The 26,899-nt window shown below is 43.3% G+C and overlaps 2 protein-coding genes and 1 long non-coding RNA gene across 5 annotated transcripts in view; 1 reads left to right on the top strand and 2 right to left on the bottom strand.

The window, feature by feature from the left end:
- ME3 (malic enzyme 3) overlaps nucleotides 1-19,196 on the top strand; it is a 217,670-nt gene extending 198,474 nt beyond the window's left edge. The window contains exons 9-15 of one of the 2 annotated variants that reach the window (XM_033206859.1): nucleotides 10,793-10,890; nucleotides 11,189-11,302; nucleotides 12,943-13,048; nucleotides 13,992-14,134; nucleotides 14,710-14,883; nucleotides 17,395-17,493; nucleotides 18,864-19,196. In XM_033206859.1, the coding sequence (XP_033062750.1) occupies nucleotides 10,793-10,890; nucleotides 11,189-11,302; nucleotides 12,943-13,048; nucleotides 13,992-14,134; nucleotides 14,710-14,883; nucleotides 17,395-17,493; nucleotides 18,864-19,025 (896 nt within the window). In that variant the 3' untranslated portion in view covers nucleotides 19,026-19,196. The remainder of the gene's footprint in view (nucleotides 1-10,792; nucleotides 10,891-11,188; nucleotides 11,303-12,942; nucleotides 13,049-13,991; nucleotides 14,135-14,709; nucleotides 14,884-17,394; nucleotides 17,494-18,863) is intronic. The other variant, XM_033206860.1, reaches the window with a different exon arrangement.
- On the bottom strand, nucleotides 4,629-20,357 carry LOC117081161. Of its 2 annotated transcripts, XR_004436113.1 has the most exons (4): nucleotides 20,271-20,357; nucleotides 15,348-15,425; nucleotides 6,116-6,263; nucleotides 4,629-4,786 (listed from the first exon to the last, which is right to left on the bottom strand). It is a non-coding gene; the product is annotated as an uncharacterized LOC117081161 (long non-coding RNA). The 2 variants fall into 2 exon arrangements; XR_004436112.1 differs by lacking the exon at nucleotides 20,271-20,357 and having other exon boundaries at nucleotides 15,348-15,586.
- Nucleotides 20,358-24,714: 4,357 nt separating this feature from the next.
- LOC117081159 (protein tyrosine phosphatase type IVA 1-like) lies at nucleotides 24,715-26,714 on the bottom strand. Its single transcript, XM_033206862.1, has one exon. It carries the CDS (start codon nucleotides 26,702-26,704, stop codon nucleotides 26,270-26,272), a length of 435 nt encoding a protein of 144 aa, XP_033062753.1. The 5' UTR covers nucleotides 26,705-26,714; the 3' UTR covers nucleotides 24,715-26,269.
- Nucleotides 26,715-26,899: the final 185 nt, after the last annotated feature.

Here is a 26,899-nt window from a genome sequence, read left to right as displayed (position 1 = left end):
GCCACTTAAGACTACAAGCCATGCTCATAATGGGAGAGGAGCACCTCCATGCACAGAACCACAGAAGGTTGGGAGTGAAGGGGCGAGAAGGAGTGTGGGAGGGAGGAGTAAGCAATGCAGAATCTCAGTCGTAAACAGAAACCAAATCACACCGCACGTGGGAGCTGGAGACAGATTCTCAGAATCTTCTTGGGAACCACACATGGAGGGGGCTGGAACCGAGCGACCCACATGAAAATGAGACTAGGGTCATGTTACCTACTCTGAACACCAGCCTAGCATTACATCCTCAGTGGATAGATAGAATTAAATCCTCGAAAGCTGCAGTCTACTGATCTCCCAGAGGGCAGGGCCATGCCTGGTGCAGATCAGGAGCCCAGGGCACATTATTTGACTGTCTCCCAACCAGTCCCACTGTACCATGTGCTCAGAATCACTGACCCTACAGGGCTAGGCCTCTGGAGCTCCAGCACTTGAAGGAAAGAGAGATCGCCAGGGCTTCTGATCATCTTTGCCTCCCACCCCAGCTTAGACCCACATAAAGCCTCAGCCCAGGCCCAGGCCGGTCCTTGGTGATCAGAGCTGCCAATGCACTGACCTGTTGCTGGCAGCCTCTCAGGAATTTTGGAAAAGGTGGAGGCTCAGGTGACTTTTGTTGTTTCAGCTGGGACCAGAGAAGCATCTCTGCTCTTAGGGAGGAAAGAAAAGCCTAGAAGGGGAAAGGAAGTGGGAATGGTCACACTGGGGACAGGGGGAAGAAGAGCCACACAAGAGGCCAGGTCCAGGGTGCTGCTGGCCCAGTTTCCGTGGGTCTCTGACCTCCACGTGCAAGCTGACCACACACTGTGGCTGGAGCCAGGAAAGCCCCACTGGCTCATCAGCTCTGCAGCATCCTCCACCTGGCCAGCCTTCACTGGACCTGCCTTGCCCACCAATCCTGCTAAATCTCCAGGCCAGACAGCACATCAAGGTTCCTGTGTGTTATGTCAGGCTGTTAGCACCCCTGTGAGCCCAGTGCTTAACAATCAGGCATTGCACCAAGACAAGCCTACATCTGAATCCCCATTTTCCTGTTTTGTGGCTTTGGCCAAGTGGCTGAAATTCTCAGAACCTTCCTTTCCTTATCTGTAAAATGGACTTAACAGTTTTAACAGCCACAACTGCTCATCAGCTAGTACCACCAGAATGGTCAGGGTGCTTTTATAAGGCCAGCATCTGTTATGGTTGGTTGTAGTATATGCCAATTCCTTGATAAGTATTTCCAGCACCCATTTATGGCACTGAATTGTTGTAAGCATTGCAGTGATGTATAGGTAGGGACAGGCACGTAGCAGTGCTCAGTTCATGGTACCTATTACTAAAATCTCTGACGCCTAGTAGGCTCCTGACACATAGATATGGGAGGGAAGAAGGAAAGAGGAGACTTAAGGCAGAGAATTTGGTGGAGGTGAGGAGAGGGCCACATGTGAGCACAGGACTGGGGAACTCTGGGGAGAAGAGAGGCAGGACCCCACCTCATTTTTCTCCCCCTTCCCCCATATACCCTATTATTCCAGCCCATTGTATTAGTCACTCTTCTGTGAGTTTTCTGCCAACTCCATGATTTTGAATGTGCTGGTCCCTCTGCCTAGAATTCTCTTTCTGTTCTTCACTACTTTCTGTTTGTCCATAAAGGCTCATTTCACTTTCCCCAGGATAATGCATCCAGGGCCACAGACTCTAAATGATCCTACTCTTCCCCAGGATCTGGGAGTGACACTGGATGGTGGTCACCCACTTTACAGAATGCTTCAAAGTTCCCCAGGGAGAGGAGTGGGGCTCTCAGCCAAGAAATGCAAAATACATCCCTGGAAGATGATGACCTTGTTGGAGAGGGAAGGTGTGGGGAACTTTGCATAGGCTTCAGATGCCACAATAAGGAAGAGGCAGACAGGCAGGAATGGCTCATCTCTGAAGACTTCGTGCAGCTCATTTGTCTTGTTTACGAGATGCCAGGGATTATTTCCAGCTGTTGGGGGTCAACTGCCCTCTCTGTCACCCACCTCCACCACTACACACACTGAGTAGCAGTTCTAGGCCTTTCCTTGATCTCTTCCCCTGCAGTGAAACTTCTCCTGGTCTCTTTAACCTTTTCTCTCCCCTGTTCCCAAAGCCTTCCTTTTCACTAAGTCCTGTGTTCTGAGGCTGTTCTGCACTTCCAGGGCTGTCCCTAGTCCTGAAGTTCACGTGGATCTCGTGTATCTGGCTCCTCCGAGACCTCCCCTGTTAGCTGCTGCAACAGTTGAAACTTCAGAGAAGTCAAGCAGATGATCATTATTCCCTCGGGTTCCTTCCAAATTGTGGCAAAATACGCCTAACCCTACCTTCTCCATGGGCCAGGGAACTGCCCTCTAGAGAGTCCAGGAGCTCCAGAAAATTCCGTTATGACACAGAAATTGCAGTGAAGTAGTCTAGAAGGCCTTTGCTTGGTGTCCAATAAAGGGGAACCTGAATTTTTGGAACACTTGTGCTGGCAACTCCTTGAGAGTTTTATTTGAGAACAAGACTTTTATTTGTCTTTATTTATTCAAAGCCTAGTCCAGAGAAGGCCCAGAACAAACACTCAGCACATACTAATGAATAAATGAATGGCAGTAGCTACCGTAGAAATGTAATTCTTATGGATCGTGGAAGCAGGTGTGGCATCATAGCAGAGGTTGTTCTGTCCCAATAGGAATCCAGACCTCCAAAGCCACCATGGCCAGACCCTGACAGAGCCTAACTCTATCCTTCTTGCTGCCTGAGTCAGAAGTCTTCCTTTATCTGATAAAGAGTAAATTCTTTCCTCCAATAATCTGTTGTTCAGCATAGAAACTCCTTTAACTATGTCAAATCTGATTATTAAAAGCAGAAACTACATTTTCAGCATGTCCCTTTGTGCTATTTCCTGAACCTACAACCTCAAGTACTCAGTTGGCAGGAAATGTAATTATGGAAAGCTGCCTCTGAAAAGAAAACTTTTTCTTTCATCATGAATAGGAACAACCAGTCACACTTTCAGCTGCCCATGGCATTTATGGGCACAAGCCATGTTCCAGCATATCCCTGGACCTATGGGCTTCTTAGAGTGCTTACCTTGAAACAGCTAAGTAGCTTCCTCTTCAGTTTTAAATCCCTAGTGCATAGCCCAAGAGCACCCCAAAAATGCAGATAACTTTATTTGCCAAACTTTGTAATTTGGAGCTTAAGAACCACTGTTTTTCCTCTTGAGTTCTAGCCTGTAGTTAGAACAGCTTGCTACCTCAGAGGATGGCCTCAGAGCAGGATCCCAGGGAGGAGAGCAGGGAGAAGTAGCCAGTGAGGTACCCAATGAGTGTGGGATTCCAGAAGCCAAGTACAGAAATAGTTTCCCAAAGGAAAGAATGGGCAACAGTACCAAATGCTGCTAAGAGGTCAAGAAAGAAGGCTGAGAATTGATTACTGAATTTGGTCACCTGGAGGTACTTGGGGACCCTGACAAGAGGTGGGTCAGTCATTTGATTGGACTGGGTTTCATGGGGACCAAGGAGGAAGGAACTAGATGCAGTTAATATATTCAGCTCTTTAGAAGAGGTTGGCTATAAAGGAGAGTGAGAAATAGGGTGGGACACATAGGGCCAAGGGAGGGCTTTTTAAAGATGGAAGTTTTACAGTGTATTTGTATGCTGATGAGAATGATACAGTAGAGAGGGCAAAATTGAATATGCAGGAAATAGGAGTGGGAATAACAGGAAAAGTAGGCAAGAATGATGGGATTCAGTAGACAAGCGGTGCTTTAGCTAGGAGCAGGGAAGCATCGATGGTAACAGGGGGAAAGGCAAGTACGTGGACATGGAGGCAGTGGGTCTGAAGACTTGGTGGTGATAGGATTCAGAAGTTCTGTCCTGATTAGTTCTATTTCCTTTGAGCCTCACTCTCCACTTTTAAGGGCAAAAAATAGGAGCACAGTAGTCCCTACTTCATGGAGTTGTTGGGAAGATTAATTGAGCCAATGCTGTGCTGGTAAGCACACAGCACAGAGCCAAGGCCACAGTAAGAGTGATCAATAAATGGCAGCTGACCTTGCATCCTTTTATTGTAATGTGTGACTGTTTCCCATCAGATTTCCCATTGTTTTGAGTTCCCCTCCCCTTCCAGAGGTACAGCTGAATGTTGACATCTACTGCCTAAGTTCACTTCCCTCTGCCTCTGCTAACACCCTGCTCCGTCCTTCCCCAGAGAAACCCCATAACACCTCTCCTGCTGCCTTCAACTATAGTCAGGAAGGGCTGTCCAAGCAGCAGAGATCGTGAAGGGATGGAAGCAAACCTGGGAAGGAAACCCCCAGGTTTCCTTGCTTTGGGTGACTGACAGGGCCAAGCCACCTTTCTCTGTCAGTTTCCTCATTTGTACAGCTGTTAAATGCCATTATCTCCAATCCCCATCCAGCACTGAATTTCTGTGAGTAAGCCCAGTTATTCAACCTGCAAATAACCCCAGAAGACAGTTGACATCCAAAAAGACCCATCCAGAGTGTAGTGTCTGCAAGATCATCTCTGATGGAATACCTTTGGCGCCATCTGGTGGCAAATGCTTTGCGCAACCCCTCCTTTCAGGGAGGCAAAAGGCTGTCCTGAAACAGACTCCGAAGAGCGGAAAACTCCCTCTAGCCAATGGCAGGAAACTAGTACCTCACCTAGAGAGGCCATCTAGTTCAGTGCATCTCAAACTTGAATGACATACAAATCATCTGGAGATCTTTTTGAATACAAATTCTGACTCCGTAGAACTGAAATGAAAGAGGGTTTTATGGGCAGAGAGTAAGAAGTATGGAGTTATTTGCAGGGAGGCAGAGAAAATGGGGAGTTCCACATAATAAATGGACTTTGGAGAAAATTAAGGACAAAGGGGATTTGGAGATTTCAGGAGAGGGTCATACAATTCATTTCTCCTCGCCCTCTCTTTAAGTGATTTAAATACTTATTTAAATTGCTTGTTGATACTTTCTTGGATGTGGTGTTTCTTGTGAATGCAGTACAGTGCTGAGCCTGACCATGATACAGCCCAGTTTCATTCAGGTTACATTCAGGTTAGATGAAAAAGTAGATATGGGAAAAGGAGGGGTGGGTAAGGATGCCTGGGGTAGCAAGGAATGTCTTGCTGATCATTTGGGCTGAGTCTTAAGGAATAATGAACTGCAAAAGAGTCTTCTAGATAGGGAGAATAGCAGGGAAATATACATAAGCATAAACATGCATGGTATGTTTAGGCAACAATGAATAATGCTACTGGTACATGGAGTACACGGGGAGGCACTGCAGAGGTAAGTTGATACTGATAACTTACTTTTCTGTACATAAAACTAACAAAAAGTATGAAATGAACAACTGTTTTATAATAGCCATCACACTTGCAATCATTTAGTAATTTCTTTCCTTACAAACAGAAATGAGCTTGGTCTATTTTGTTACTATGGTATCCTCAGAGCCTGGTTCATAACTGATGCTCAAAAAATAAATGAATGTAACAATTTCCAGTGATCTCTGACTACCTACTGTGTTCTACTGTTTTGTGCCCAAATTTTCATAAACTGGGAGTTCCCTGATGGTGGGGATCATGTCTGATTCATCTCCGTCTTCCACAGTGCCCAGCATGGTGCCTGTCACTTTCTAGGCCCTCAGAGGGTGCACAATGCATACTTTGGGGACCATGGGAAGGATGTTAGGAAGTCCTACTATCCTCAGCCCTGTCCCTGTGACACTGCCAACAGTTCAACACTCCCTCTAGATCACAGCTGTGTGAAGACAGGGGTGCCTGCACCCCATCTTCTGACAAGTATGATCCTGCATAGAGTCCCACCTTCTGATGTCCACAATGATGAATGTGCACTTATTGGCCACCAACTGTTTGCTGTACCCCCATCTCAGCCACTGAGCCAAGTATAAATCTAGGAGAAGGCCCACCCCAGAGCTAGCAAAAAATAAGCCACCTGGAAAACTGGAAACAGAGAATATAGAAAATTCACTCATACCCCCACCCTGCAACCATTAGTATTTTGTAAGTTCCTTCTGGATTCTATGTGTGTGATACATTACAATTAGAATCATCATATGCATACCGTTTAATGTTCTCTTCCTTCCAGCCAACTCAATGGAACATAGGTTAGTGCTTAAGCACACAGGTCCTAGAGCTTGATTCCCTGGATTCACATCCTGGCTCTTATATGATCTTGCACAGTTCAGCAAACCATACCTTATTTTCCCAATCTGTAAAATGAGGATGACAACAATGAGGATTAAATAAATAACTGTCTTCATGTTAAGACATATAAAGTACTTGGAACAATACCTGATGTTAGTGACTAGCTTCATAGCAGTTTCCATGTTGCTGCATAATATTCACGATGATCCTTTTTAATAGCTATAAAACAGTTTACTGTGTCTACACTGACTACTTTACTTAATCATTACTCCTTTGTTAGATGTGTAGGTTATTTCCAGCCATTCTATATTAAAAATAACACTGTCAGCCGGGCGCGGTGGCTCAAGCCTGTAATCCCAGCACTTTGGGAGGCCGAGACGGGCGGATCACGAGGTCAGGAGATCGAGACCATCCTGGCTAACACGGTGAAACCCCGTCTCTACTTAAAAAAAATACAAAAAACTAGCCGGGCGAGGTGGTGGGCGCCTGTAGTCCCAGCTACTCCGGAGGCTGAGGCAGGAGAATGGCGTAAACCCGGGAGGCGGAGCTTGCAGTGAGCCGAGATCCGGCCACTGCACTCCAGCCCGGGCTAGAGCGAGACTCCGTCTCAAAAAAAAAAAAAATAATAATAACACTGTCATAAATATCCTAGTATATACATTTTGGATTTTTCCATATATAGATTCTCAAAAGTAGAAGTATAAGGTCAAAGGGCAAAAATATTTTATGCCTTTGCTCTAGATGGGGAAACAGTTCTCCACAAAAGATTGTAGCACTTCAAAACACAAAGGATATTGGGACATTGTACTTTTCATTCCTCCCTCACCAGTCATAGATGACAACTTTTTTTTTAATTATCCAAATGTAGTAAGCCATAAATAATCCTACTTTAATTTCCTTTTGTTTTGTTTTGGTTTGGTTTGGTTTCACCATCGTGGGGGCTTAGCGTTGCTGATTGTGATTACTTTATTGTGAGCTCTCTGCATCCGAGTCTATACCACTTGCTTTAACAGAGAACACTTAATATTTTTAAAAATGTTAATTGTCTATTAAAGAATTCAAAAGCCAAAAAAGAAACACTAAGGATCTGCTACGACTCCTGAGGCTAAGGGAACAAAGGAAAGAGGAGGTGGCAGTTAGTGGCACTGGTGTCACTTAGTGGCAGCTATGAGGCTAGTTCTCTCAGTGATGGCCAAACTGCAAACTGGGTTCAACTTCTGCTTCAAGAACAAACTGCTGCCGGGGAGTTGAAGAACTAAGGCTGTGGGGTTGGCAGATTTAGCAAAACCAAATGCAGAACACTCGGTTAAATTTCGGTGATAGAAACAAATAATTTTTAGTGTATTTATGCTCATATTGCATAGGACATACTTATACTAAAAAAAAAAAACTTGTTGTTTATCTAAAAATCAAATTTTACAAAGTGTCCTACATTTTACCTTGCAATCCTAACAAGACGGATGATGCTGGGGGAGGGGGGAACACATTATCCCCCTCATCTAGCCTTTGTCTCCCTCTAGCACCTACTATTGGCAGAGCCCAGCATAGAGCAAGTTGGCAAAGCTGAAAAGTGGTTTGCAGACAAAGCAGTGTAAAGAAGCTGAGAAACAATTACCCAATAATTGGTACAGTCCACCCTTCTGGCTCTTCAGCATCCACATACACTGTCTGGCACATATGTACTTCCACACAACAAAAACAACTCTGGCCAGGTGTGGTGGCTGACACCTGTCATCCCAGCACTTTGGGAGGTCAAGGCTGGCAGATCACCTCAGGTCAGGAGTTCGAGACCAGCCTGGCCAACATGCCAAAACCCTGTCTTTACTAAAAATACAAAAAATTAGCTTGGCATGTTGGTGGCTGCCTGTAATCCCAGCTACTTGGAAGGCTGAGGCAGCAGAATTGCTTGAATCCAAGAGGCAGAGGTTGCAGTGAGCTGAGATCATGCCATTGCACTCCAGCCTGAGTGACAAAGTGAGATCCTGTCTAAAATTAAAAAAATAAAAAAAAAAAAACTTCTAACAAAATGCCTCACAACATTCAACTAGTTTTCCAACAAATGAAGACATTCTCACCTTCTCTCCAACATGGGGGTAGACAATGTCCCAACAGACATTTTAGTCAGCTCTGGAAGATAGTCACGCTATCCACCTCTAAGCAGAATTAATAGCTCATAAAATTCAGTCACATTTGAAAATTCTATTATCTAAAGACTAACATGTGGAATTAACCTCCAACAGAACTTATATAAAATAATAGGGAGGAGAAGGGAGAAGAAATTAGCTCATGTATACCATTATATATAGTCACATTATGATCAAGGAAGAAAAACATGCATGGCTGCTATATTCCTTGTTTCTGTAGCCAGTCATGATGTCAAAGATGATTTTTGTAAATTTCTTCTTCAACCTTCCATTCCATGTTTTCTTGTCCTCAGACAGGACCTCAGGTGGCCGAGATTCTTTACCCAGTAGAGTGACCCAAACCTTCATTTCTGAAGGATCTGAATCCTCCATAGGCCTGAATCTCCTTAGTTGCAATAGTATTTATTAATATTTGCTATTGAGCATGGAAATATGAAGCTACTCCCCTAGAAGACTCCCCTAGGCTTCAGACATAGTCCTCCTTGTCCTCACTGTCCCTTTGATTATTAGGATGAATCACAACAGCCAGAAAAGTAATCCCCTTCTTTGCCCACTTATTTAGTGGCATGAAGAGCCCCAGCTTGCCAGGGAGCTATTTCAACTCCCAATTCAATAGAACCATGTCATAAATCCTAATAGAAGTATTTCCTTCTTGGCAACTAAGACCTCCAATCCAGTAGGGCACAAAATTAAAGAGACAGGAAGCAAAAATTGTGTACGTGGTTATTAGGTGAAATGGTGAGAAGAGCCATTCCCATTTCCACCCCGCAATTTCTAGACACACATTTTGGCTATGAGAGAAAAACACAATGTCTTGCTTGCTAAGTCATCACACATTGCATCCCATAAAACAGAAGCTCATTATCTCCATAAGGTGGTGCTTTGACTTAAGTCTTAAGTAATTCTTCAGTAGGCCATTCTACTGATCTACTAAGCCTGCTGCTCCTGCATGGCTGAGCACAAGTTAAGACCAGTGAATTTCATGGCATGAGCATATTGCTGCCCATCTTTTACTGCGAAGTAAACTCCTTGATTAAAAGCCTTGCTGTCTGTAATATATCTGGATGACAAATAGGTATTTCAAACATCCATAAATGATGGTGTTGGCAGAAGCATTATAGACAAGGAAAGAAATCCATATCCAGAATATATATCTGCTCCAGTTAGGACAGATTTCTTTCCTGTCCATGACGGGAGCAGTCCAGTGTAATCATCCTGCCACCAGGTGGATGGTCCCCCCAGGGAATGGTGCCCATCAGGAGCTCAGCATTGTTCTCTGTGTTTGACAGGTTAATCATTCAACAGTAACAGGCCAGCTTGGTAAGATGAAGCCCATGCATAGCCTCCATCCTTACCACCATGGCTGTTTGATGCATAAGTCCATTAAGCAAACCCTGGGTGACTAAAGAAAGATGCTGTCTAACATACCCAGGTCATGCCATTTTGTTCACCTGATTATTGAAAGACTGTTTTCATCATATCCTTTGATAAACTCTCACATGGGGCACAAATATCCTTACTCTGTACCTATCCCAAGAGGTCCATCACCTACCTTTTCCCCAGACCTCCTTATCACCAATCTTACTATTTTGTTCTTTCCAAGTCCCTGACCATCCAGCTAAACCATTAGCAACTGCTCATGAATCAGTGTAGTGCTAACCATCCCTTGGACCAAAGTAAACTAAATTTACCACTTGAAGTCATGTCCACTGTCCTTCACCATTACCTTTGAAGGCTACCTTTTACTGGGGCTGTGAAGCTGCCACCTTACACTTCTGGTTGGTATCAGCATATTATTCACAACAACTTGTAAGCCAAGCCCAGGTTTTTTTTCCTTGGTCAGCTACTCTTAAGGAATCCCCAATGAGGCCTTAGATGTGGATTCAGGGAGAAGTCATGTAGCAGTGGCTCAAATGAATCTGAGCCACCTACTCATACGACTTACTTGTCCCTTCCAGACATACTCAAGCCATTTGTTGATGGTGTGTGACCAGACACACCCAACCTTATGACTTGGTGGATAAGATAGGCAGCTCAGGCCATATGGTCATTTAATGCCTCATGGCCAGGTTGTGTTCTCATTTTTTAAATGTTTTTATGCATTCAGCCCTTATATAATTCTAAGAGGCTCATGCTTTTTTTTTTGCTCTTCCATTATATTTATCATTTTCTTTATGAATGATGGTGGTAGCAGCACCCGGCTATCTGATCCCATCTTATGGGGTCAAGTAACAAACCAGGAGTTGTTTCTCAACTTCAACAACAAAAAAAGTTATCCGCAAAAAAAGAGCATGGATTTGCACCAAAACTTGCATGCCTACAGAGCATAAGGGTTAAGAAAAGTTGCCTGTTCCTCCATAGGTCCAAGGTGTGGGGAACTCTGCCAAGGGTCTTCTCTTGGGAGCTGGGGGCCTGTGGCCAGAGGTTGATCTCAGGCCACTCTGTTTCAGGCACGGCCTCCGTTGCTGTGGCAGGGATCCTGGCTGCTCTGCGAATCACCAAGAACAAGCTTTCCAATCACGTGTTTGTTTTCCAAGGTGCAGGCGAGGTATGTGGCATTGAGGGTTTCTTTTGTTGCTCCAGGAAGAGAATAACAATGGGTGGAAGTATATCAAAAAAGGGAGGCATTCTGGGGTTCGGAAGAGAGGAAGCAGCACAGACATGTTGTGATCATTGCAGCTGCCTAGGCTCTGACAATTGGGTGTCTCAAGGCAAGGACTTAATTGGGCCTCCTGGGAGTCATGGAGGTGGGGGAAAGAAGAGGGGGTCATTATGGTGAGACATCAGATAAATGTTTAGTAGCTGTTTGCCCTGTGTCTGAACATCCACCCTATGGTACCTTCTAGGCAGCTATGGGCATTGCTCACCTCCTTGTCATGGCCCTAGAGAAAGAAGGTGTACCGAAGGCAGAGGCCACAAGAAAGATCTGGATGGTGGACTCTAAAGGGCTCATTGTCAAGGTACTGTCAGTCTGGAGACCTGGAGGTTTCCTGACACCTTACAGCTTCCAGGAACTGGACTGGAAGAGGTCCCCAAGAAGTAAACTGCTCAATCAGAATAGAGAGCAAAACGAGGGCAATGGCCTAAACTCCAAAGCAGAAGATTCATCCCTAAGTAGCCTTAATTGTTTCTGTCCAAAAATTTGTGCAAGTGTCTAGATGTGTGCCCCTTCTAGTCTTGTCCCCCACCACTTCCTGACTTGCACTAGACTCCAGCCACATTAAATCATAGTTTCCAAAAGCAGCCTGCTCTCTGTCTTTCACATCTTTACACATCTTGTTATTCTGCCTGAATTGCTTTCCTCTGTTTTTCCACATGCCACCTCTCAACCCTTAACCCCTTCCCAGTTTCCTCCTTATCTTCTGATAGTGTTCAGATGTTACCTCCTCCAAAAAGCTTATTTCCTGCATCTATGCTCCATACATTGTACTTACCACACTGTAGAGAAGTTGTCCCTTTCCAGTTTCCCCACTAGACTACAGTCTTGATATCAATGCGTGGCACATAGTAAGTGCAAGATTAATGTGTGAGGCATGAATGAAAGAATGAATGAGAGAGAAATAGTCCAGCTTCCAGCTAGCATGTGTTGAGAAACACAACTGAAGGACCCCTCCATTAGAGCTATACTCGGTGCTTTAATTCCCAGAATTTCACTAACATAGAGTGTCAGTGAGAGACAAAAAATTATGGCAGAGATGGGAAAAGGGAAGTGCATAAGGACATTGACCAAGAATGGCAGAGATCCTCAGCATAACTGACCTTCCTATTGTTCCATATGGGGCCAGATTTCTTCTGAAAGGAACTTAGCCTTGGAGATTCCTCTTCCCACCCCCCATGTCTTTCCAGAGCATAATCTGGCCACAGGTGTAGGCTGCCAGAGACTGCCACTCTTCCCTCTTATCCATCTTTCAACATCATTTTTCTCACTCCATCAAGCTCAACCCTAGCCAAGGAGCTCTCAAAGATGACATCTTTGCACTGGTTCCCATGAGGCCAGCTAACCCAAAGGAGTCATCAAAAGCATCTGAACCCATTTACCAGCACTTATGCCAGCCTGTCACCCACCCACTTCCATTTGAAGAAATGTGAATAACTGGAGCTGTTTGGGCATGACCAGTTATTCTAAGACCTTCCTGGAGCTTAGTTTAGTATTATTCACAGGGGGAATTAATGGCTCTTATAAGCATATTCAAATTAGCTCTCTGACCCTGGGTGCACAGGTCCCCATCCCTCAACTGAGCTTGGGTGGTGGGTGCCTTGGGCCAAAGGGTCTTGGTGACACTCGGGCATTGCCCAAAAGTCTTTCTCTCCTGGCCCAGGAAGCCAGAATCCTAACAGCTCAAAGAAATTCTTTATGGATTCTCCATATGTGGTTTGTGTTAAAGAAATGTGCACACACACACACACCCCACTCTCACACTTAGGTCCCACCATGGGTTCTGCCAGGAAATGTAGTCAAGAAGATGGGCCCCAAAACATCTGACAGCTCAGACCAAAGCATGGGGCTCAGCAGGAATTGCTCTCAGAGTTTCCAAATGCATCTGTACTCCTGCCCAACAGGCCATCATGACCACAGCTGCTCTGTGTTCTTTTCCTATAGGGGAGGAGCCACCTGAACCATGAAAAGGAGACGTTTGCCCAAGACCATCCTGAAGTGAACTCCCTGGAGGAGGTGGTGAGGCTGGTGAAGCCCACAGCCATCATAGGTAGGAGAAGGGAGGGTACCCACTGCCCAGCCCAGCTAACCCTCTTGACTTGCAGATGGAGAGACAGAGGCTCAGCCAGGAAGCCTAAGTAACCCATGGAAACAGCTCTTTCCCCTATCCCAAGTGCAATTCAATGCCACAAACTGTTATTGAGTGGCTACTGTATAGAAACCATAGAACTAAGGCACCAGAGTTAGGGCTCAATGACGCAGAAATATACAATGCAGTGAAAAAGTGCAGGGCTGGTCTCTCTCTTTCTCTTTCTCTCTCTCTCTTTTTTTTTTTTTTTTTTTTGAGACAGAGTTTTGCTCTTTCATCCAGGCTGGAGCACAATGGTGCAATCTCAGTTCACTGCAACTTCTGCCCCCTGGGTTCAACTGATTCTCCTGCCTCAGCCTCTGAAGTAGCTGGCATTATAGGTGCCTGCCACCATGCCCAGCTAATTTTTGTATTTTTAGTAGAGACAGGTTTTCACCATTTGGGCCAGACTGGTCTCAAACTCCTGACCTCAGGTGAACTGCACCTGCCCCACTGCCCCCTGCCTCCCAAAGTGCTAGGATTTCAGGCATGAGCCACCGCACCCAGCCTGGTCTCTCTAACCACAATGAGGTGGGCATTCCTCTCCCAAAGCAGACCCTGGCATCTCCCTGTGTCTTGAGGAGCAGCTCACTGTCCATGGAAATGCCCAGGAATGCCTTCACAGGAGCAGCTTAACTGCCAGGGACCTGAGGTGGACCAGTGGTCCCTTAGAGATGAAAAGGAGGTCTCAGGCAGCTCAAGCAGGAAGACTATTTTCCCTTCTGCTCTCTCAGTCCTTGTGGCAAATGCTGGACCCAAGACCAAGTCTTTCATGGTGTTCCTAGTTCCCCCACCACCACCAGCAGAAGAGGAATAAGTTGTTTATAAAGAGTAGGCATCCCCACTACCCCCCTTTTCCCTGTAGGTGTTGCTGCCATCGCAGGAGCCTTCACGGAGCAGATTCTGAGGGACATGGCCTCCTTCCACGAGCGCCCTATCATCTTTGCCCTGAGCAACCCCACCAGCAAGGCCGAGTGCACGGCTGAGAAGTGCTACCGGGTCACCGAGGTCAGCGGGGAGTCCTTCCTTCCCCCGGCTGAGAGGACATAGTAACAATTACTATGAGTAACCCATGAGGGTGAAAAATATTCATACATCACTGATGAGCAAACTGAGTTTCAGAAAGATGAAGTAACATGCCCAAGGTCACAGAACTAATAAGGAATGGAGCTGGCTGTCAAACCCAGGTCTGACTCCAAAACCCAAGCTCTTTGTGCTATGCTGCTGAAGGTTCACCCTTAATAACACAGAGGTTTGACCAGAACCCAGAACCTGAGGCACTTGTACACTCTAGGCCACATTCTGTCATGTCCTGGGTTGGCCCTGCCAGGAGGTGACAAAAATGTTACTGTGAACACCATCACCTTTCAGCAGTTTCTTGGCTGCTAAATAGCAGGTGAGGGCTGAGCTTTCTGGTCAAATGAACAAATGTGCTTTAAATACCTGCCATGTTCTCAGCATGGTGCTGGGCATTTGGGAGAGGATGAAGAAGGGTCCAACATTTGGAAAATAAGAATAGGGGGCCACGATTATTACCCCAAACCAATCTCCAAGTTCATCTCTGGTTTTCTTCCTGCCTCCAGGGCCGGGGGATTTTTGCCAGTGGAAGTCCTTTTAAGAGTGTGACTCTGGAAGATGGCAAGACCTTCATTCCTGGGCAGGGAAACAATGCTTACGTGTTCCCTGGGGTGGCACTGGGAGTCATCGCCGGCGGGATCCGGCACATCCCAGATGAGATCTTCCTCCTGACAGCAGAGGTATCACTGTCCTTGCTCCCTCAAATACTTGCAATAGAGTTTGTGGGTTAACACTGGGTCCTATACTGGATCTCTCTTATCTCTTCTTCCCATCTGCCCCAACGTTGCCAGTGGATTCCCAAAGTGCTTAAACCTCAAGCATCTCTCATGGCGACCCTGAAGCTTGACCTCTTCAATCACACATGGGGCTTTTGATAGGGAATGAGGAATAGTGGTGAAGGGTATTAGCAAGAGGCACTAACAGAGGAGGAAACATGCCTCATTCTGCCCCCTGCCTCCTAGCAATGCCATCTAGATGCCTAGACAGAGGAGATGCCATCAAAGCCACCTAAAACTGAGGGCCTGTGGACCATGATAGGTGATGGCTTCTTCCAGCCACAGGCCTTAACCAAATCACTAGAGTAACTGGCAGTAGTAAGCCCCACTAGGACAGTTTTCTGTGAGGGAGGGGGTGGGTGTCATACCTGGTTTTTTCTCCTTGGAGGACCCAGATCTTGAACACTGATATGAGTGTTGGAGATGTACCTGTTCCAGGTATTTTACTAGAAAAGCGCACAAAAGAGTTCTTTACTAGACATGATGAAAACCATGAAATAATTCATTAAGAATGACAACCTATATTCACACTAATGGTTATTGGTAACAGTTACAGTGACTGAAATTACCAGGTGGTTACCAAGTGCCAGGCACCTGACATTTATCCTCACCCTGACAAAAGCAAGGCACAGAAATGTTTCTCTTGGGAGGTTAAGCTAATCAAAGCCATATATAAATATTAAACATATTTACACGTAACAAGCTCCAAAGGCTCTCCTGTGACTTCTAACATCCTTATGCATTTCCTCCCCACTGAGGCACTGGTGAAAGCCTGAAGCCAATGAGACATGTGTATGGCTTCCACCCAGCCCTGTCTGGATCCATTTCTGTGAGTCCCACAGGGAGCTAACCTCATGCACCAGGTCCCTTCTTACTATGTCTAGTCTTTGAGCCCTGGCTCTCCAAGGCTGTGCAAATAATGTCTCCCAAAGGCTCTTCAGCTGCCCCCTGCCCCGTGCACACTACTTATGACTTTGTGTTACAGTTCTCTCTTCCTTTTGTCTGAGTATTCTGTTTGTCTATCTTCTCATTGCTATGGTGGGTATTCTTGTCCTGTAGCTGTGAGCAGAGCTGTGTGAAGCCCCCATTGGATGGAAAGAGTCACTTGCTGCTTGAAGTCAGCCTGAAAGCAAAGTCCCCTGTTGAGTAGAAACACAATTGCTAGAGTCCTTCCTGTGCAATACCATGAGACATCCACACATCTGCCCCGCTACCTCCAGTACAGTGAGACAGTTCAGCTCCATCATTTCATGAACAGTGTCCATCAATTATACAGGAACCTCTCCTGGATCTACTTATCATCACCACCCACTGTGAGGAAGATAAAGCCCCTCCCCTATAGGAGCTCACATTATGGTCTTCAAAGGCCTGGCAAGTTATAGTTCTGAAAAGGGTACTTTTAGTGAAAATAATTTAAGTTGAATTTGATTTTCAATTAATATAGGCTTTAACGAGATGTGCATGCACCACCTCATTTCATTATAACGACTCTGTAAAATAGGTCAAGTTTGACCTATGACCAGTGAGCATTTGACTGAATGAATGGAAAAGAAAGATGGAAGTGTGAGAAGGAGGTAGAGGGGGAGGCTCACTTCCCTCATATCTGAAAACATTGAGGAGAGACCGACTTCTCAGTCTTGTCACTTCTAAGACGCACAGTTCTCAGAGAGCACAAGTGGCATTTCCCAAGTTTAAATTTAACACCAGAAGACTGGGTGGGAGTAGATTCAGAGCCACCACATTAAAGAGGTTGATTTGCAAGGCTGAACAAACTCCAGCATCTTAGCCTGGAGGATGAGGGCCTGTGGCAGATGAGGCTTAACCCTCAGAGGCAAGCTCTGAACCTGGAAGGGAAGCTATGGGAGGCTCTGTTCTCAGGATGATGTGCTTAGGACATTTATTCCAATAAGGTACGAGGCTCAGTCACTCACTGGAGGAGGGGCCTTCCTCAGACTGAGACCAGGGCTGGAAGGAAGAGCTCCAAGAGACTGAACAAAAAGATATAACATAGGCTAGATGGTCACTCAAGATGGTACCAAGCACGTGGAAGGAGGCTGGGACCCAGGAAGCGAGGGACCCAGGGATCCCCATGCAACAGGCTGGACCAGCCAAGAGGAGATCTCATAGCCTTTGCTTTGCAGGCCACAAATTTATTCATCTTGGCTTTAGTGATTTTCCTTTGGAATTCAGAGACACTTAATGTTGTTTTAAGCCTCAGCCAGTCTTACAGTACAGAAAGGATGTGTCCTCTCTTAAGCCCAAGCATTAAGCTTCCCTGGTAACAGAGCCAACAGTTGGAACTGCAGTGTTTGACTAACTATGCAGGGTGGGGTGAGTCTCTAGGGTAACGGGTTGGGCTTGTTTTAGGAAGGCAGAGACTCAGCTTATTCCTCTCGGTTCTCTCCTTCTCCCCAGCAAATTGCCCAGGAAGTCTCTGAGCAGCATCTGTCCCAGGGGAGACTGTACCCACCACTGAGCACCATCCGAGACGTGTCTTTGAGAATTGCCATCAAAGTAAGGGGCATCCTACCCCTGTAATTTGGGTAGTGAGGCTCAAACACTTTCTCTGTCTGTGACTTTAGGAGGGTTAAGGAGATGGAAACTGTGGAGACATTGGATCTCCTTGAGCTGCACTACACGTAACCCAGAGGCTGGGTGACAAACTCTTGTTTGCAGCTTGAGCTCCACCCCAAACACCCACCCAGGCCAGTTCTGGGAAAGCTCCTGGATTTCCCCTAATACACCAAGCAGAAAGGTCATCAAAGTCCATGGACCAGAATATGGGAATATTTTAGAAATGACTCATAAGCCCCCATTTATAAGAAAGGTCAGCTTGCATAGCATCATGGAAAAAGCTCAGACTTTGGGGTCCCAGCTCTGCCAATCAGCAATGGTATAACATTGGCCCAATCACTTCACTTCCCTGAGCCTCAGTTTCCTCCTTCTTCAAAGGGCCAGTAGTTCCTCTCCCAGAATTCTGGAGATTGGCAGAGAACAGTGAAAAGGCTCCATACCCAGTGCTCTCTCGGCCAGGGTAAATCTCTTTCTTCCCCTTTTTCTCAGAAGGGCTGGCTATGGGGTGATCAGCTTCATGGAATATTCCAAACTGTAAAACTGTGCAGAGATGATGGGTTTTCAAAGAATCAGAACATGGTGCAATAAAGACTGGCCCAACATTGATAACTGTTAAAGCTGGATAATAGATATATGAGGGTTTATCATACTATTATTTCTATTAGTGTGCATGTTTTACATTTTCTATAAGTTTAAAAATAATTTCAGAAAATGCATTGTACAACAGCACACACTACTCACGAGTTGTCAGAATTCAGAATCAAGCCTCAAGATTAACAGTCCAGCTCAGGGTCCAGCTTCACCCTGTCAGTTTCTTCCTTTGGGTGATATTTAGATTCACATTCTCCTGAAGCCAAATCTAATACCCAGAGAACAGTGTCCAGGCTGTTCATCCAATTTAACCCATATTCTAGTGGAAAAAAAATCAGGTTCTGGACACATTTGCCTGTTGTCTAATTTTATCAACACTGCTCCAGAGAAAGATCTCTTTACTCCCATTTTACAGATGAGGAAACTGAGGCTCAGCAAGGATAATATCACCTCTGAGGACCCACAGGCCTTTGGAAGCAGGCAGAATTTATGCTGAAGCCTCTTGATCCTGGCTCAGTATTTATTCCACTATGTTGACGCTGCCTGTTCAGAAAGAAAGCTTAAAATCCTTCCTATCCAGTCGTTTCATGAGCCATACTCATGAAAGGAACAAGTCTGGTTCCTTAAGGTGTATTCCCCTCCCTCATGACCCCAAGCAAGGATCCTTATGCAGGTTTCCCCTTAGATCCGGTTCCTTAGCCAAACATGTTTTTCTCTAGGTTCTCGACTACGCGTACAAACACAACCTGGCTTCCTACTATCCGGAGCCTAAGGACAAGGAGGCTTTTGTGAGATCCCTGGTCTACACTCCAGACTATGACTCCTTTACACTGGACAGCTATACTTGGCCCAAGGAAGCCATGAATGTTCAGACGGTCTGATGCAGTCTCAGAGCCTGGTATGGGGCTAGATGAAGCCCAGAGTAACACCCACAATATAAATGGGTTCCAAAATGGCCCAAGTGAATCCTTGTCGCTGTGTTTTTTCTTTTAAACTTTCTGGTATGAGAGGAGATGCCAAGGCATACAGTGAATAAAAGCCTTGTCTCTGAAGGCCCTGGGAGTTCACTTTTCTGAACCCTCCTCTGAGTTCCTTCCTAAGCATTTCTTCATCCATTAATCATCAACTATTGGCCAGGCCTTGTGGGAAATGCAGAATCTCACCTAGAATCCTGCCTCTACAGAGCTCTGGCTATAGTGGAGGAAACTGGATACAATTCATTTTGCCATAAGGGAGAAAGTGGTAAGTGCATGAAAGAAGAGCAGATAAAAACTGAGGGCAGTCAGAAAAGGGAGAGGATGCTTCCTATGGAAATGTAAGAGAAGGCTTCAGGGACAGCAGTGTTTGCACTGAGTCCCAAGAGGAAAAGATGGGTGGGAGTCATGGGGAGATGAATAATGTGAGCACAGCCACTAGCCAGAAAGCACAGTCCACCCATCAGGGAGTTTAGTCCATGTCAGCAACACACGCCCTTCAAGACTCGGCAGTGTGTGAAATTAAGAGTGGCTAGGGGCAGCTCGCTAACTATTCAGGTCACTGCCCTTAGGTTGTTGAGTCTTAGACATTCTTTTTTCTAAAAGGAAAACCAGAGAAATGTGGGTGGGGATGATCAGCCTGCCAAGGAGTGAGGAGGAAGAGAGGCAGTGAGAGGAAGAGCACCACAGGGAGTTCTAGGGAAGACTTGATTTCATTTTCCTGGCTCTGGAACACACTCTGGCTTCCATCCTTCACTCTCTGAAGTAGTTGAGCAACCCAAAGCAGTTTTCTTAGTGAGTAATATCAGTCCATCCTGGGTGTTTCTTAGACCAAGTTCAGTGCTAGCCTTCATCTCTCTCATGTTCAGCAGAGCCCATATCATAGGGGTGGGGGCGGGAGAGAGCTTGCAGCCCCCTGAAATTAGATACTACTAAGATGTTAAGACATGTTCAGATGGCAGCTTCCAGCCTCTAATTTCATTGTATAATAAAGGAATCAATAAATCATGCTTAGGGCCCTACTCCTGCTGCCACCTCAGCCTCAGGATCTCCACTGCCAGCAACGAATAGGTCCTATATGACCAACTCTCAAGGACAGACTAGATGGACTATTAGACTTATAGAGGAGTAATTAGCAGAGATACCACTCACCTCTTGCTCAGGTCTTATTCTTCCAAGAACTGCTTCCTCGGTGCTGATGCTCAGTGAAGAATATCCTGAGAAAACATCCCTCCTCTACAATCCTTGGGATCATAGAGAATGAAAAACTATTCAGAAGAGAGTTTGAAGAGCGAAGCTGGAATCTGAACACCATGGAATTTTTGACACTATCTTTTTATATCATGTCCCACAACTTCTTCTGTACCTCCACTACATATCCTTTATAATCAATATAGTAGAAAAGAAAAGCAATAGTAGAGAAAATCAATGAAAGCAAAATAGGTTTTTTGAAATGATTAAATAAACAAACTTTCGCTATACTAACCAACACAAAAAGAAAGAAGATACAAATTACACTTCCTTTGTTCCAGCCACACTGACCATCTTGCCAGCACTAAACACATGTACTTTCAAGCCTGTGCTGATATTATCCATGCTTGGTCTCTCCTTCTGGGAAGTCCTTCCCTTCCCCTTTTTTCTCTTTACCGATTAAATTTTAGTTCACTCTAACTTTCTGCCTGGAAACAGCATTCACCCTTACAATTCAAATGCAATTGGCTCTATAGAGTAACAGAATCAATAACTAAATTAGAAATCAATAAACAGAAAACTATGGGAAATTCCAAAATACTGGAAAACAGTACATTTCAAAATAACCCACAGATCAAAGAAGAAATCACAAGCCAAGTTATATATGTTGAACTGAATTTTTTAAATCATATGAAAATTAATAAGATATAGCTAAAGCAGCATTTAGAAAGAAACTTTATAGCTTTAAAGGTTGTCATAGTTAATTTTACGGCACCACAGGGTGCCCAGATATTTGATCAAATGTTATTCTGGGTGTTTCTGTGAGAGTATCTTTGGATGAGATTAACATTTAAATCATTAAACTAAGTAAAGTAGATTGCTGTCCGCTAATTGCCCTCATCCAATTAGTTGAAGGCCTGAATAGAAAAAATGGATTGACCCTCCCTTGAGTAAGAGAGACTTATTCCTACCTGATGCCCTTCTAACTGGGATATTGGCTTTTTCCTGCCTTTAGACAGGAACTATACCATCATCTCTCCTAGGTCTCCAGCTTGCTGACTCACCCTATAGATCTTAGAATTTGACAGCTTCCATAATCATGTGAGCCAAGCCAATTCCTTATAATAAATCAACAGAGAGAGAGAGAAAGATCCTATTGATTCTGTTTCTCTGGAGTACCCTGACTAATGCAAATTCCTATATCAGAAGAGAAAGAGAAAGAGCAAGGAAAGAACAAAAGTCTCAAGTGAATAATTTAAACTTCCTCCTTAAGAAACTGGGGGTGGGGGACAGCAAACAAAATTCAAAGCAAGCAAAGATTAGAGCACAAATCAATATATCTATAATAAGTAATGAAATTAGTAATTAAAAAATCTTTCCCCCAAGAAAAGCCATGTCCAGATGGCTTCATTTGCTGGAATTTATCAAATACTTAAGTAATAACACCAATTACTCAGAAACTCTTTCAGAAAATAGGGGAAGGAACACTTCCCAAATCATTCTATGATACTCGTTTTGCCATATCAAAGCCAGATAAAGGTAGCACAAGAAAAGTACAGGTCAATATCCTTCATGAATATAGATGCAAAAATCCTAAACAAAATATTAGCAAACCAAATTCAGCAACATGAAATTTAAAAATTACATACAACAAACAAGTGGGCTTTATCCTCAGAAATATAGTTTTTTAACATTCAAAAATTTTTCAGTATGGTTGTTCAATAATGTTAATAGAATGAAAGACAAAAAATCATACAATCATGCCAATAGATATGAAGAAAGCATTTGAAAAACATCAATGCCTGTTTATGAAAAAGCTCTAAACAAAGTAGAAATAGAAAAGAACATCCTCAACTTAACAAAGGACGTCTATAAAGAGCCAAAGATAACATATTTAATGGTAAAAGAATGAACACTTTCTCCCTAAGATCTGGAACAAGGCAAGGATGTTGTTTTTACCACTTCTAGTCAACACGGAGGGTGTTTAGCCAGTGCAACGAAGCAAGAAAGAGAAGCTAAAGGTGTCAAGACTGGAAACAGAGTTAATACTGCCTTGATTCACAGAGAACCTAATCCTGCATGTAAAAAATGCTAAAGAACACATACACATTCATTCATTCATTCATTCTCTCTCTCCTCTCTCTCTCTCTCTCTCTGTTTACTGCAACTAATAAATTAGTTTTGAAAGATCACCAAACACAAAGTCAACATACAAAAACCAGTTGTATTTCTATATGCTGGCAGCAAATGATCTAAAAATAAAATTAAGAAAACAATTTCACTTACAACTGCATCAAAAAGAAAAGATACTTAGAAATAAATTTTAGAAGTGCAAGTATAGTATACCGAACACTACAAAACATTGCTGATAGAAATTAAAGATCTAAATAAATTGAGAGAGATTCTTTGTTCATGGATTCGAAGACTCAATATTGTCAAAATTGCAATTCTCTTCATATTGATCTATAAAGTCAACACTATACCTATCAAAACCCTTGTAGGCTTTTTTGGTGGAAACTTACAGGCTGATTCTAAAATGTATATGGAAATGTAAAGGATCTCAAAGAGTCAAAAAAAAAGTATAAAGAAGAACAAAGTGCCCTATTCAATGTCAAGAACCTTCCATAAAGATACAATGATCAAGACTGTGTGGTCCAATAGCAAAGCCGTGAAATCAATCTAAGTTTCCATCAGTCGATGGTTGGATAAAGAAAATAGAGAAGAAAATGAATATATATGTACAATGGAATACTATTCAGCCATAAAAAAAGAATAAAATCATGTGTTTTGCAGCAACATAAATAGAACTGGAGGCCCTTAAGTGAAACAATTCAGAAACAGAAAGTGAAATGCCACATGTTCTCATAATTGGGAACTAAATAACGCGTACACATGAACAAAGAATGTGGAATCTCACTGGAGACCTGGAAGGGTGGGAGGGTGGAAGAGGAGCGAGGCATAATAATTTGCTTAATGGGTATAATGTGCACTATTTGAGTAATGATTACACTAAAAGCCCATACTTCACCACTATGCAATATATGCATGTAACAAAACTGCACTTGTACACCTTAAGTTTATACCAAAAAAAGACTGTGTGGTCACATAAATAAATGAAGCAGAACTGAGAGTTCACAAATAAGTTTTTACATTTATGGTAAATTGGCTTTTAATCAGAATTACTAAGGTAATTCATTGGGGGAAAGAGAGTCTTTTGAACAAATTGTGCGAAACAATTGAATATCCACATGCAAAAAAAAGTTAACTTAGACATCTCACACTAAACACAAAAATTAACCTTTACACATCTCAAAACAAACAAAAACTAACATGAAACGGATCACAGACTTAAATGTGAGAGCTAAAACTGTAAAATTTCTAGGAGAAAATATAGCAGAAAATCTTTATGACTTAGGTTGAGGAGAGTTCTGAGATACAACTTTAAAAGCATGATTCATAAAAGAAAGAAATTGTACTTCATTGAAATTTAAAATTTTGCACTTGGAAACACTTTTTTTGGGAGGAAAAAAGACAAGCAGCAGACTGGGAGAAAATAATTGCAAATCATATATCTGATAAAGACATTGGATCCAGAATATATAAAGAACTACTTCAACTTAATAAGAAGATGACAATTCAAATTTTAAAATGAGGGAAATATTTAGATCAGCATTTTATCCAAAAAGATAGGTGAATGGCTAACAAGCACATGAAAAAATGCTTAACATTATTAGCAATATGAAAATTAAAACCACAATGGTATGACTACACTCACCAGAATGGCTATAATAAAAAAGAGGTGTGTTGTTAAGAATGTGGAGAACTTTGTCTCCTAAGCACTATTAGATTGAGGGGGAGTTCCCTTGCCTTTTAAGTCTTCACTCTAACTCCTCAGCCTCCCATACATAGCCCCAGTATTCAGCAAGTATCATTTAAGAGAGTGGATGCTGTGGTTGCACCATCTAGATCCTGCCTTGGGTCTGAAACACTCATTCCTCCAGATGTCATTATCAGCTGAGGGCCCACAGCTGCATTGCTCTCTAGGCATTGCCCTCAACTGAAGGTGAACGCTTCACCCAAGATTATGCCGTCATCCCCAAGGGAAGCTTCCGAGCCTCAATTGAGAACATCTCTAAATAGCTATCCCATCCTCAGAGCTCCCTATGAGACTGGCTGAGGCTACTGTTGCAACTGCTATGTATCACCATTCAACTTCTTATGCCCTATCCTATTTCTCTTGCTCCCCCATAGGTGTGGTTCCCTGAGAAGACACCCTAGTAATCCTTTGGATGCCAATCTCAGATTCAGTGTCTGTTTCCTGGGGAACCCAAGTTACAACAGGTAGAGGAAAACCAACTTACAACTTACAACAGGTAGAGGAAACCCAACTTACAACTTACAACAGGTAGAGGAAACTGACCAAAGTTCTTAATTTTCCAATTTGTTGCACCAGCCCCACGTGACCACCAAAAGCTTTTCTGGGTTTCCCCTTCCCTCAGGACAGACCCTCTTCATGGACCAAGCTTGATCCTTATTAGTTCATGTCCAGAATCAGAAAATGTCCCTAGAAAATAAAATGGTCACTTACCTCAGGAGGCCTCCTCCCTCTCTGGAATTCCCATTCACCTAGTCCTTATTGCTTTCATAGCTCTCACGTATCTTTAAATATGACCTTTATAATTTTTCCATCTTTTTCTAGTTGTTGCAGGAAAAGTTTTAGGCTGCCATGACCTACTACATCCTATTTAGAAGTGGAAGTCTCTAGAGAGATTTTCAAAATTACAGATGTGTGGATATTAACTTCTTTCCTAATTTAATTGAATTGTGGTGATAAAAGGTGTTCTGTATTTTTCAAATAGCTTAAAATGTGCTGAAATGGGTTTATAGTCAAATATATGGTCAAATGTAATAGCTCATGTACTCTTATAAATACCTATTCTCCCACTGTTGGATGCAATGCCCTTTGTATGTTCATGGGATTGAGTTTGTTGACTGTTTTGTGTAGATCTATATCCAAAATCTTGATTTTTGTGTACTTGATCTGCTTCTGAAAGAGGGACAATAAAATTTCCCACTGCTATGGTAAACTTGTCAATTTTCCTTGTAATTCTGTCCATATTTGCTCTATTTATCTTGGACCAATGCATCTTTACCTTTTAAAAAACATTTACTAAATTAAAAGTCCTAGTTCATATGTTCTGCACAAGATCAAAACAACATTTTACTAGAAATATTTCATAGTCTCCTCTCATTTTGTCTTCAGGGCCCTCCCTGTTAAGTTACACCCCCACCGTAAACATCAATGATAAGGCCTTTTTATCTGAAGACATTCAACACATATGCTTCTGTACAATGTGGATTTTGCATGAACTTTCAATCAGACGTTGATTTTTCAAAATGGAGGTTTTCATAACAAAATGAGATTAGAGAAAGACATCAGATAATCACAAGATGTGTAAAGAATCCAACAAAATCACCTGTTGGACAAACCTGATGTATACTGAGACCCATGTGGGATGGTAAACATGAAGCAGGCAAATAATCATATAGGCCCTACTTGCAGTGTTTGATATGACTTAAGGGATGAACTACATAAAGTTATAGTTCCTGGAGTTTTAATTCTGTATGACACTAAAAATACACAAATTTTGTGCTGGGGATCTTGGCATCTAATCTGCAGATTTCTTATGTATTTTTTCTGGCATGGGAATAGCACTAAGCCAAACATGGAAGTTGCATTTCTGTTAAATTCGTGGCTTTTCAATATCCCTGTGGAAGCTTCATCACTAAGCCCATATGTTGGCTAAAATGTACAATAAATTAGGTCTTGTCTGAAGTCCCACTTTCAAGGCAATAGCATCAGGCAGTCAGGTTTATTGAATACAACAGTTGTTTCTGTGACCACTGGAGTCTTTGAAGCGAAGCCGCATTTGAGAATGATATTTCTCCAAATACAAAAGTTACTTGCTGTTAAAAGCGCCGCACTGTTTTTCTCTTATAAACTGTACTGCATCTTCGTTTTTCATTCCACTTTCAATTAATGCTAGGGCAACAAGCACCGGAGTCCTCCCAAGACCTGCAACACAGTGAACGGCAATACAACAACCAGGTTCTTCACGAAACTTAACGTCTACAAGACTTAACCAGTCATCAATAATTTGGTTGGATGGTGATGAACCATCATCAAAAGGCCAATCCAGAAACTGGATGCCTTCTTGCTCCACAAGAGCAGGGTCATAAGTTGTTTCACATACTCTTACCATTGTGGTAACCCCGTATTTCTTAAGTTCTTCTATAAATCTGTGTAAGGTCGAATTGGTTGGGTTGTGTATGATTAGAAATCTCATGTTCCCGTATGTGACTTCCACTGGAGCTGGGTGATTCATTGGGGCCATGTTAATTTAGTTAAAAAAAAAAAAAAAGACACTGATATGGTTATGAAAAAAATTAAAATTTTTTGAATACAGAAATGATGTCAAGAAACTGAAGTCTATGCCAATATACTCCACTTGAAATTCACAGAGCTTTGAATATGAAGTTGGTACTGACAGGAAATGAAATGAACCTTCCAACAAGAAGCCACGGTTCTT

The sequence above is a fragment of the Trachypithecus francoisi genome, unplaced genomic scaffold (assembly GCF_009764315.1).
Source record: "Trachypithecus francoisi isolate TF-2019V2 unplaced genomic scaffold, Tfra_2.0 Lachesis_group8, whole genome shotgun sequence".
In the NCBI taxonomy this organism is placed as follows: domain Eukaryota; kingdom Metazoa; phylum Chordata; class Mammalia; order Primates; family Cercopithecidae; genus Trachypithecus; species Trachypithecus francoisi.
The sequence above is the reverse complement of the archived record's forward strand: the minus strand, read 5'-3'. Positions and strand labels throughout refer to the sequence as shown.

What these genes read in the sequence shown, in the direction of transcription:
- LOC117081159 (XM_033206862.1), bottom strand. Translation starts at nt 26,704, where the DNA reads ATGGCCCCAATGAATCACCCAGCTCCAGTGGAAGTCACATACGGGAAC.